Source organism: Arvicola amphibius, chromosome 8 (assembly GCF_903992535.2).
Source record: "Arvicola amphibius chromosome 8, mArvAmp1.2, whole genome shotgun sequence".
NCBI classification, from domain to species: domain Eukaryota; kingdom Metazoa; phylum Chordata; class Mammalia; order Rodentia; family Cricetidae; genus Arvicola; species Arvicola amphibius.
The window spans coordinates 87,210,308-87,223,521 of record NC_052054.1 but is presented as its reverse complement, the minus strand read 5'-3'; the positions used below and the strand labels follow the sequence as shown (position 1 = coordinate 87,223,521).

Sequence of the window (13,214 nt, the reverse complement as noted above, 5' to 3'; positions counted from 1 at the left end):
TGGACTTAGGGGGAGCTGGGAGGACCTTGGACTTAACATAGTGAAGGGAACCCTGATGGCTCTTTGGCTTGGAGAGGGAGGGAGTGGGGGTATGGGTGGAAGGGAGGGGAGGGAAGGGGTAGGAGGAGGGGAGGAGATGGAAATTTTTTATAAAAAAAATAAAGAATTAAAAAAAAATAAAGGACCAAGTCTCATGGGAAGAAATACACTCTAGTGCTCCCTTTGACAAGAAGTTGAGCATGCAACTAACTCTAAGGGGAAAATGTTTAAAGAAAAAGTTCATGTATGAGCTAAAGGGGGTAGAAAAGAAAGACTAAGAGGAATCTAGTTTCATCTTACATTGCTGAGTTCAATCAACTCTCGACTATGTCTAGTGTTCACTGCATTAAATTACAAAATCCTTAGCTAGGATGAAGAGAAGGTTCAGTAGTTAAGAGCACTGGCTGTTCTCCCAGAGGAGAAGGAGCAGTGGGCCTCTTCCCGCCGCCTAGCTCCTGGCCTCTGGCTAGCTTTACACCAGAAATAATTACATGGAAACTGTATTCATTTAAACACTGCTTGGCCTGATAGGTCAGAACATAGGTGGGTGGAGTAGATGAACAGAATGCTGGGAAGAAGGGAAGTGAGGCAGTCACTATGATTCTCCGACCCGAGACAGTCACCATGCCTCTCCTCTCTGAGACAGATGCCATGGAGCCAACCACCAAGTCATACACGCTGAATCTTTCCTGGTAAGCCACCACCTTGTGGTGCTACACATATTACTAAATATGGGTTAAAGCAAGATGTGAGAATTAGCTAATAAGAGGCTGAAACTAATGGGCCAGGCAGTGTTTAAATGAATACAGTTTGTGTGTTGTTATTTCAGGGCATAAGCTAGCCAGGCAGCAGGGAGCTGAGTGGCAGGAACACAGCTTGCTGCTCCTCACTACACTTATTTTCTTTCTTTTTTCTTACCCCCCCCCCTTTTTTTTTGTGGTAGGGTTTCTCTGTGTAGCCCTGGCTGTCCTGGGGTTAGCTTTGTAGACCAGGGTGGCCTAGAACTCTCAGAGATCCGCCTGCCTCTGCCTCCCCAGTGCTGGAATTAAAGGTGTGCGCCTCCACTGCCTGGCTAAGAATTAGTTTCAATTGCCATCACTTAACAGGGTGGCTGACAACTGTCTTCAGTTCTGGTAGATCTGATGCACTCTTTTGGCTTCAATAGGTATCAGACACATGTGGTACACAGAGATACATACAGACAAAAACCCACACAAATAAATCCTTACCTACCATTGATTCATTTGTCACATTTAATTACTATGTCACAAAGTGAATCACACTATATCACTTTTCAAGGTCATAATTCTCTGAAGTTGGTAATGTGGAAGAAAAATTGTACTTATGAAAATGAAAAACAGAATTTACATAGAAGCCAAATTATCTTGTCAGGTAATAACACTGATCAAATACCAAAATTTTCTCCTCCCACCGTCTGCTGAGATCACAGCTTGCCTGTCCTGCTGGAGTGGCCAGCTGGAGGAGACATTCTTTCAAACGTTATTAAAATTGCCCTCAAGCTTAAAAAAAAGCTGGAAAACAACTGAATAAGACACTTAACAATGACCTCTGACCTCCACAAGCACTTCTACATATGTACACACACACACACACACACACACACACAATCACAAACATCTGCATGCATGCACGAGTGCCCATGACCCCAGTAGTGGTCTGAATGAGAATGGCTCCATAGGCTCATAGATTTGAACACTTGGTCACTGGGGAACGGCACTACTTGAAAGGATTAGGAGGTGTGGCCTTGTTAAAGGAAGTGTATTACTGGGGTGGGCTTTGAGGTTATAAAAAGCCCATTATAAGCCCAGAGTCTCGGGGCTGGAGAGATGGCTCAGAGGTTAAGAGCATTACCTGCTCTTCCAAAGGCCCTGAGTTCAATTCCCAGCAACCACATGGTGGCTCACAACCATCTGTAATGAAGTCTGGTGCCCTCTTCTGGCCTGCAGGCATCCACACAGACAGAATATTGTATACATAATAAATAAATGAATGAATGAATGAATGAATGAATAAATAAATAAATGCCCAGAGTCTCTCTCTTCCTGCTGCCTGAGGATCCAGCTGCAGAACTCTTAGCTACTTCTCTAGCACTATGGCTGCCTGTGTGTTTCCATGCTTGGACTAAACCTCTAAAACTAAGCAAGCTCCAATTAAATGTTTTCTTTTATAAGAGTTGCTGTGGTCGTGGTGTCTCTTCACAGCAATAGAACGCCAACTAAGACATCCACCCTGCACTCCATGGCACATATATGGAAAGTCAGTTCTCTCCTTCCACCATGTGGGTCCCAGGATTGAATCTAGGTAACAGGCTTGGTAGTTAGCACCCTTATGTACATCTGGTGACCCCTGACATGTTGGAGTTTTGAGAAATAAAATAACTATGAATTAAGGAGTTAGCCTCATTTGGGAGGTACTAAATATTTCTACTTTATTTGTAAATCAAAAATGCCTAAACATTTTTGTTGTGTCCAAAGGGCAATAAAAAAATGCAACATCTTTTTCTCATATATACAAAATATTAATAATGTTTATCTTACTGAACAATTTTCATTAGTGAAATGAACCCCTAAAACTAAGTTCTAAACATGCTAAGAGATTTGTTATAAATATTCAGAGTAAGGAATATAGACATTGTTTTTTAAAATCTATTAAAAACCATAGTTTGGATGATAAATAGAAAAACTTCTGCCCCCATGACCAATCTGAAATACTCAGTCTTTCTCTATGAGCCAAAATGTCAAGAGGAGTGGTGCACAGAAAAGTAAAAAGAAACCACAGTTAAGAATATGGTGAGTTTATCAGAAAATAAATTATTCTACCTGTATCTGAATCTCGCTCTTCATTTCTTGATGGGCTAATGGTAAAAGGCAGTTTACGTTTCATAGATGATTTCTCTTTCATTTCCTTGCCCATATCACTTCGGTCAATTTTTGACGTTTTGCTGTAAGATGCAATCTTGTCTTTACTCTATTGTAAGAAAAAAGATAAAATTATATCAATATTAGCTAAACAATATGGAATTTTAAATTAAATTCTCTTTATTATTTGGGCTGGACTGATGGCACAGAAATCAAGAGCACTTGTTCTTGCAGAGCACCTGGGTTCAGGTCCTAGCTCCACATGGCAGCTCACATCTCTTGTCTCCATTTCCATGTATCCAATGTCCTCTTCTGACCTACATGGGCACTGCATATGAAGATGTATGTGCGTGTGCATGAGTGTGCACGTGCATGTACACACATACCACCTATACATTTTCTAAAATCCTCTGTAAAGGAATTTTTAAAATATAAAATATAATGTATCAATGACTTAAAACAGAGCTTCAACAATTAACTGTCCTTTGTGCTGGTTAGCTTTATGTCAACTTAATAAAAGCTACAATTATCTAAAAGGAGGGAACCTCAATTGAGAAAATGTCTCCATAAGATCCGGCTGTAGGGCATTTTCTTAATTAGTGATTGATGGGGAAGGGTCCAGCCCATTGAGGGTGAAATCCCTGGGCTTCTATAAGAAAGCAGGCTGAACAAGCCATGATGAACAAGTCAGTAAGCAGCACTTCTCCATGGCCTCTATATCAGCTCTTGCCTCCCAGCTTCCTGCCCTGTGTGAGTTCCTGCCCTCAGGGTTTTTGATAACAAACTGTTATAACACTGTGAGTGAATTATGACCCCTTTCTTTACAACTTTATTTTGGTCATGTTTCATGACATCAATAGTAATCCTAACTAAGACATCCCTCAACTCTCTACTTTTTTGAGACAAGATCTCACTAGGTATCCCAGGCTGAACTCAAACTCACAGTAACCCTCCTACTGCAGCTTCCCAAAAACCAAGATTATAGGTATGAATCACCAACCTTGCTTAATTTTAACATTTTCTCAAGGTTATTTCTTACAACAGAAAATTTAAATGACACTAAGATAGCTTGAATATAGCAAAATTAAATACCTAAATATAATCTGAATGTATTACATATAAAGAAGAGAAAGAAAGGAAGGGAAGGAGAGGAAGGAGGGGAGGAGACAGGAGGGGAAGGGAAGAGAGGGGAGATGAGAAAAGCCAGAAAGAGAGACAAGAAAATGATAATCACTGGAACTGAGCTTAAATGTTAGTCAAGAGAATAGTAAAATTAAAAAGACAATTATTTCTAATTTACATCAATAAAAACCTTAAAGCCTATATATATGTATATTATAATTTTCTTAGAAAATATGCATCACTAAAATGGAGTAATGAAACTGAGCATAGTGGTATATGCCTTTAATCCTAGTACTTGGCAGGTGAATTTCTGAGTTCCAGGCCAGTTTGGTCTACATGCGTGTTTCAACATAAAGACTCTGTCTCAAAAAAAAAAGTAACAAAAAAAAGGGGTAATGAAAAGAAAAGAAAACCTGAATATATCTTGACCACAGAGGTGCAGTTGTGGCACACACCTTTAATCCTAGCACTCAGGAGGCAAAGACAGGAGGATCGCTATGAATTCAAGGCCAGCCTGGTAACAAAGCAAATTTCAAGACAACCAGAGATACACAGAGAAATCCTGTCTTGAAAAACAAAACAAACAAAGCAAAATGTCCTATGGTCAAAGATTTGTTTACAAAGGTGTATATGGGGTAACAAGACTTTTCAGCAGTAAATGAGCTTATGACTGAGGCTGGTGACCTGAGTGTGACCCTTAGGACACCCATGGTAGAAGGAAGAGACCTGATTCCACACATGGTCCTCTGACCTCCACACCTATATGCTGTGATAACAAACAGTAATGGAAACAGAAGAAAAAAATGGTACCCTTTCATGATTTTACAAGAACTTTAACAAGATAATCCAAGGAACAGGTATTGCCTGTTCTATACAAACAATATAGTAAACATAAAAATAAAATTACAATCTATCCAACCCAGGTCTAAGATAAAGAAATCTAGTTTTTAAAAAAGTCCAAGACAAAAAATTACAGATTGAGGAAATATAAAAATCGTAAAATTGTCAAATCAAATTCAATGTCATTAGAAAATAACATTCTGGGGCTGGAATAACAGCTCAGCAGTTACAAGCATGTACTACTGCGCTTCCAGAAGACTCAAGTTTAATTCCTAAAACTGACATGTGACCGCTTGTAATTGCCTGTAATTCCAACTCCAGGCTACCTGGCACCCTTTTCTGGCCGCCAAGGACCTACACACATGTGGCATACATTTACATAAATTTAAAAAATTAAATCTTTTTTTTTAAATTATCAAAACATGATTAACCCAGACAGTGCAAAGACAGTTCCTTATTAGAGAAACTCTAGGGCTGGAGAGATGGTCTAGTGGCTAAGGGCACTCTTGGTGAGGACCTGGGTTTGGTTCCTAGCACCTACATTGGTTGGCTCATAATTGCCAGTACCTTCAGCTCCAGGAGCCTGGACTGCCACTCCTTGGCTCCGAGGGTACCTGCATTCACATGTGCATATACCCATACATTTAATATCCATGTTACATTTTTCTGAGTAATTATTAAAAATACTAAGTTGGGAGTCTTTTAGCCAGGTTTCAAAGAGTAAAGAAAGTCTAGCTATCTGGTACCTTTCTTCCATATGGTCTCTCTACCATATTGCTGTCACTGTCAGAATTTTCACTCTGAACTGGTTTTGTGAACCCAGATTTGGGCATTTTATAGCTGTTCACCTAGCTGCTTCTTCTATCAGTCTTCTCATCCTGGATCTGCAAAGAACAGATACACAAGCATTATTTTTATATGAATACAATACAATCTACTCAATGTTTGTGTCACAGTTAGTACAATTTAGTTTTTTCAGTTTCTACAAATTTTTCCAAAAAAGATATCCTACATTTTCATTTATCAATTTGTGCTTTTATTAAAGTTCCCTTGTTTAAGTCTCTTGGGCTTGCCAAGGGCAGGAAGGAGAATGACCTAAGTTCCACCATCTCTGAACTACCACCTTCAACAGCAGCAGTGGAAAGCAGTGGCAAAAGTTTCTCATTCCACCATGATGTGGACACGGGAGCTTCAAAAAGGCATCTCTTCAGACTCAAGCAAACCATGGTAGGTGTCATCAGAAATGTATAGCTAACTTCCTACATTAAATTCTACCAGCATAAAATCTGCGGAGTAATTTCTTCCCGTCACTGCACACTCGGCTGCCTTGTAACTTTAGCAAGCTATTTGCTCACAGGCTTGTGCTGGGCTCCAACAGTCACTTTATACACCATTTTCTTCCAACCTTCTCTCTCCTGCTATGACCAGCGAGGACCCTCTCAGAAGCTTATGCTTATGACAAACTTGAGAGCTGAAAGACGCTCCAAAAATTCTAAGAAAGTTTCACATATAAAAGGGAAAGCTAAGAATCTAAACCTGTTTTTGTTCTCCGATGATCTAAGAACCACATGTAGCTATTTAATTGAATAAAAAGTAAACAAAAATTACAGTAGCTATTATATTATACAGTATAGGTATACATTTATATTCTCATGGAAAAACTTCACTGCATAGTAGTAGGCTAGATTAAGGTTCCTGGTCAAGAAAGGCATTGAGAAATACAATGACTGACAAGCTTACTTTCAACTCCTTCATGCAATAAGTTTCCAGTGAGTATCACATGTTTTAAGTGACCTGCCATTTTGGTGCCTACGTGAACTACTAAACTTCAGACACTTTGGTAGTATTAGTAGAGTAGGCTATACACTCCAAATTGTCCTGTTGGTGTTTGAAACTTCATTTGGTTTTGAAAAGGAGGAAAGGGTTAAAAAATACCTTAAATGAACTGAACTAACAAAAACCATAGTAAAATGGATGTGCATAGAACCTAATTAAAATATAGTTAGTTCCTGGCCCAATGTAAATCACAATCACTAAAGTAACCATCATAAAAACTATAAAAACAGAAATTAAATAATAAAAACTAGATAATTGAGTATTTAAACAAGAAATACTGCTGGGCGGTGGTGGCACATGGGAGGCAGAGACAGGAAGATCTCAGTGAGTTTGAGGCCAGCCTGGTCTACAAAGTGACAAAGGACAGTCAGGACTGTGACACAAAGAAATCCTGTTTCAAAAAAACAAACAAAGAAAAAGAAAAAAAAGAGAAAAGAAACACTGTCAATTGGACTGGTTAGATGGCTTAGCAATTAATTAAGCCTAATAACCTGAACTCAAAGCCTGGATCTCATAGATAGAGCTACTTCCATAAACTGCCCTCTGGCCTTTACATGCATGCTGTGGTATGTATACATGTATATGAGTGTAGACACACACACACACAGATGATTTTTTTTAAATGTCAATAACAACTGGTTGGGGATGTAAGTTGTAGTTACAGTCAACTCAACCACATCAAACCAAAACAACAACAAAAAAGTCACCTACAAAAATCGTCACAGTTTAAATCTTTCCTTTTACAGAGAGGAAATAAATAAACTAGAGTCTTGGGGCATTCAACTGCTCAGAGTATTACCATATAAACAGAAGCATTTTAAAACTAAGTACTTTCCTCAATGCTGGCCATGAGTAATGCTTAGGGAGTTAGAATCACAAGTCACAGAAAATAGAAAAAATTCAATTCAAATCAAAACTAAGCTGCTTAATAACAAACATCAGCCTAGTGAGACTATAAAGACAAAACATTATCTCCTTTGTGGATGAATCAAGGCAAGTTATTAATGACCTAAAAGAGTGTCATGAGGTTTTGTTACTGTTGTTTCTGTTTTTCAAGACAGTGCTTCTCTGTTTAGTCCTGGCTGTCCTGGAACTCTCCCTCTGTAGACCAGGCTGGCCTCAAACTCACAAAGATCCACCTGCTTCTGCCAACCAAGTGCTGGGATTAAAGGCGTGTGCCACCACCACAGAGCTACAAGTATTTTTTGAAAAATGATTTCAGGGCAAAATAATGTTATATTAGATGGAATGTGTGTCAGAAAGTTTACACATTATCTTATATCTTAGAAGACCTTTACTTAGAAAACTTAGACATAATGAAAATAATGATACATTTCAAAAAGATTTAACATTTTAAATAGTTACAGATTTAATGTAAATCATAATCATTAGTCACCAAACTATATAAAGATATAAAAAATATGAGTAGTTCAAAATATACAAATAACCCAATAAAGGGCAAGAAAAGAAACATGAAGAAATGCAATATTAGTTAAGCCTGCAAGAGAAGGTGCTTGTCACTGAGCCTAACAACCCACAGGTTGAGAGAACCAAGTCCCAGAAATTATTCTCAGACCTCCACATGTGAACTGTGTGGCATGCACACACCCATATACATACACACAATAAATAAAGATTTTTAAATTTCAAAAATGTAACAATCAACCAATGAAAGCCCTAATCCAAACTTGGCAATAGTTACACAAAATACAAATGGTTCATTTCTTAGAGGAGAAGCGTTGATTTTGCCTCAAGTTTCAGGGCAGGAAAGACCTGATTGGTAGCTCATTATCTTAATGCCCCAGTCAACAGGCAATCTAGCAGAAAGGCTTAAAGGACAATCTTTCTAATTTGAATCTTCTAAGAAACATGACTCAGTAGAAAAGGAGTTTAAGTGAAAGAAAGGTATTCCAAGTAAATGGAGCAATGACATGTGCTACGATTCTAACATCTGACAAAATAGAGGCTTCAATCCAGAGCTAATAACAATGATAAAGAAGATCACTTTATACTATTAATGGAGCAATCCATCAAGGATGTGAGCGAAAACTCCTGGAAAGCAACTGTGTCTGCAAAGCCAGACTGACTAATAAAACTACAGTGATGTGGAGAGGTTGCAATGTTACAGGCTCACAGGCTGGTAATCTTACTTTGGGCTAGCTCTGACTCCCTGAACAGCCATTCCTTACCCACCTCTCTGTCAGAACTAGCATCCTGTTATGTGACAGAATAAAAACCTTTTGAAATTTATGAACTTGGCAGACCGCACCTTCCACAAACCCAAAAGCTAAGATCTTATGTCATATAACACGTAAGGCTTATAGAAAAGCTTCCTCCATCCTGCAGCAACCATCTCTTTGACATACTTATCAATGTATTTTCAACTTGTCTGGGTTTATGACTTTATTTACCATACAAAACTATAAAACTTCATGAAACTGCTTCCATGTTGGAACATGGAATTTGGGGTAACCTAAATCTGTATTCCTGGATCATGGTCAGTCAAAACGGTTCCAGAATAAAACTCTCTTGAGCAAGGCTTACATCCGAAGAGAATAGGATCCCAAGAAGCCAGTACATGCTGTAGAGACAAATCCCAGTGTCACTAGCAGTGGCCCCTCACTCAGTCTGTCCCAACTGTCAACCCCCTTCAGAGTTGACTCCTAGTCCAGTTGGAGTTGGTGAGCTCAAGCAAACTGTCTCAGTGGATGAACCCCCCATGTCTTGGATTCCCTGCTCATACTCTCATTCCTCCCACTCTTCAGTTGGATCTTGGAAGCTCAGTCCAGTGCTCTGAGATGTGTCATTGCCTTTGTTCCCATCTGTTGTTAGACAAAGGTTCTATGGTGATATTTAAAATAATAATCAGTCTGACTACAGGGTAAAGCCAGTTCAGACACTTTATCCTCCATTGTTTAGGGTCTTAGCTGGGGTCATTCCTGTGGGTTCTTGGGCATTATTCTAGAGCCAGGTTTCTAGCTACCTCCTTAATGGTTCCCTCAATCAAGATATCTCTTTCCTTGCTCCTGTATCTGTCCTTCCTCCATCTTGACTATCCCATTCCCTCAAGTTCTCCTCAATGCCCCCCTTCTCCCCTTCCTCCTACCCCATGTCCCCATGCTTCCAAATTTTTGTCTGTTTCCAATTTCCAGGAGGGTCTATATATGTTTTTCTTTGGGTTCACCTTATTACTTAGTTTCTCTAGGATCATGAACTATAGGCTCGATGTTCTTTGTTTATGCCTAGTATCCACTTATGAGTGAGTACATACCATATTCAGTTTTGGGGGGTCTGGGTTATCTCACTCAGGATAGTGTTTTCTAATTCCATCCATTTGCATGCAAAATTCAAGATGTCATTTTTTTAACTGCTGAGTAGTACTCTAATGTGTAGATGTGCCACACTGTCTTTATCCATTCTTCAGTTGAGGGGCATCTAGGTTGTTTCCAGGTCCTGGCTGTTACAAATAATGCTGCTGTGAACACAGTTGAACAAATGCCTTTGTAGTATGATTGGGTATCTCTTGGGTATATTCCCAAGAGTGGTACAGCTGGAGTAGTGAGGGCCTTGGACTTTCCACAGAGTGGGGTGCATGGCCCTCTCTTAAGATTGGAGGGGGGTGGGAGGGTCTGTGGAGAGAGTGGGGAGTGGGAAATTTGGATTGGTATTTTTTAAGTAATAAAATAATAATAAAATAAATAAATAAAATACTATCTCTTATTCTCTTTAGGTGAGATGTGTGTTTTCTTCACTGACAACATTACAAATCTAAGCATTAAACACAAGTGTACTCAATTCATAAAGCAAATACTACAAGAAGAAAGGTCAAACTAACCCAGCACAGTTACAATAGCTGACTTCAACACATGACTTGAAACAATTAACAGATCATCCCAGCAAAAAATGAACAAAAGAAACATTTGGATAAAATTACATTGTAAACCAAATGGATTTAACAGACATGAACAGAACATTTCACCCTTGGCCTGATAACCTGAGTTTGGAGTTAGGAAGTAAGTGATTGCCACAAGTCACGTCTTCTGACGTCCACCATGAGTCATTAAATTAATTCATCCAAACATTGCATAATACATATTCCTCTTTACAGCCCTCAAAACTTTCTCTAAATAAAGATCACGTATTAGAACACCAAGAATGTCTTAAGAAATATAAGAAAAGTGAAATAATTCTGTGTATTACATCTGGTCACAACAAAATAAAATTGTCCTAATAGCAAGAGAGACAATAGAACATATACAAACACATGGAGACTAATATTAAATATTAAATGGAGAATAATATTAAATGATGAATGGGTGACTGAAAATAATCAAAAAAAATTATTTTAATTTCTAAAACTGAATGTAAATAAAAACACAACATATCAAAAATGATGAGATACAAAAAAAGTAATCCTAAGACGAAAGTTTTTATCTGTACGGACCTACATTAATAAAGCATGCTGGAGCTGGGCACGGTGGTGCACACCTTTAATCCCAGCACTTGGAAGGCAGAGGCAAGTGGATCTCTGTGAGTTCGAGGCCACTCTGGTCTATATAGAGAGTTACAGGACAGCCAGGGATACACAGAGAAACCCTGTCTTGAAAAAAAAATTAGAAAAAAAAAGAGAAAATGAATCAGAAAGTGCCAACCATGATGGTACACGCCTTTAATCTTATCCAGCAGACAAAGGCAGGTGAATATCTGTGAGTCTGAGGCCAGCCTGGTCTATACAGTGCATTCCAGGACATACCAAGACTCTGTATTTTGCTTTTAAAAAATAAAAGGAAGCTAATGAACAGCCTAATGATATGCATGTAGGCAAAACATCAAGACCACTGCACATAAAATAAAAATATATCATTTTAAATATTCAATTTAGTAAGATTAAAGAGGAAGCCATTATGATACATACCAAGAAATTTAAAAATTTTTATGACATATCTTAGAAATGTATATTCCACAAAATTGGAAATTCTAAAAGAAATAGACAATATCTAGATATATGACTTACTAAAATAAAACCAAGATAAGGTAATTTTAAAGAGACCCGTAACAAGCAATGAGAATGGAGCAGTAATAAATAATCAGGGATGTCAAATGAGTCAGAGGTTAAGAGCACACACTGTTCTGATGGAGGACTTAAAGTCAGTTCCTAGCACCGTGTTGAGTGGTTCAAACCTTCCTGTAACTCCAGCTTCAGGACACCTCTGGCCTCAACAAGCACTTGAGTACACATAAACACACATGGATACACACATAGTACATACAGTGATCAATGCCCCATACCATGTGGCTCTTCTGACATGAGACAGAGATTTTGCATTTCACTTTAATAAGCATGCTTGGGTTTAGAGAAGGAGAGCCACACTCCAACTCCAAAGCCAGCCCTAATCTTTTAATTGGACGGTGACTACAAAAAGACCATTTGCATTGTATGTCTGTAGAGAACAGTGTAAACAAAGATTTGGGGAGATTATGAAATTTTACCCTCTTGGAAATGTGATATACCAATAGGCCAATTTTTCTTCTTTTCCTGAGGCATTTTTTTCTGGATCCCTCTTTTTCAGATGTCTTATTTGCCCACTAGTCTTCAGATTCCTTAGCTGGATGTTGTTATTATCCCGAAAACCCAGAAACAAAACACTTTCCCAACCCTAATTTTGGGGAGATTCTCTTTTGGCAAGTTATTATCTGATCAAATGAAAAGCATTTGTTACTTTTAAAGGGGTTAGTTCAGATTAAGAGGTCATGATGTTTGATGAACTATCATCTCTTCTAATTAAGAGGTATCTCTTGTTCAAATTGAATCTTTGTCAGTTTGGGTGGTATCCATAGCTTTTCTTCTGTGGAAACAAAAGCAAAACTCCTTCCCCAATGTAATACATGTCCTGGCTTTCATTCTGAGGTCAGGACATCTTTCAAGTATATCAGCTGATTTAACTTGTAGTTTTTTTCTACTATCTACCCAGTGTCTCTCCGCAGCTGCTGTTCCTTTCTCACAAGCATTTAGAAAATTCAAAGTTCATAAAGCATTATGCAGTCTATTTCTGGGAGTATTTATCATCCCTTTCTGTTTACTTAACATACCCTTTAGAGTTTGACTTGATCTCTTTATAACTACCAAGCATGTAGGATTGTGTGGCATACCTGTAATATGCTTTATATTATAATAACCAAAAAAACCTGTTTCATTTTCTTAGAGACATGTGCCGAAGCATTGATGCCTACTTATAATAATTCTCAGCCTACTAAAAGATATAAATGGAAGATTCTCCCACAGGGAATGTTAAATAGCCCCACTATGTGCCAGTATTTTCTAAGTCAGTCATTGGAAATAATACATAAGCAATTTCCTGAATCTATAGTTTACCATTACATGGATGACATTTTGCTATCTGATTCAAATGTAGATACTTTAGAAAGAATATTGAAGAAGTAAAGAAAATTTTGTCTTGTTGGAAATTACAAATTCCTCTTGAAAAAAATACAAAAAGG

At 38.2% G+C, this 13,214-nt stretch overlaps 1 protein-coding gene across 4 annotated transcripts in view; it reads right to left on the bottom strand.

Moving 5' to 3' along the window:
• Positions 1–13,214, bottom strand: part of Ankrd12 (ankyrin repeat domain 12) — a 115,164-nt gene that overhangs the window by 75,961 nt on the left and 25,989 nt on the right. For all 4 annotated transcript variants that reach the window (XM_038338893.1, XM_038338891.1, XM_038338894.1 and 1 more), the window contains exons 2-3: positions 5,627–5,764; positions 2,880–3,027 (exon numbers count right to left, since the gene is read on the bottom strand). In XM_038338893.1, coding sequence (XP_038194821.1) covers positions 2,880–3,027; positions 5,627–5,713 — 235 coding nt within the window. In that variant the 5' untranslated portion in view covers positions 5,714–5,764. The remainder of the gene's footprint in view (positions 1–2,879; positions 3,028–5,626; positions 5,765–13,214) is intronic.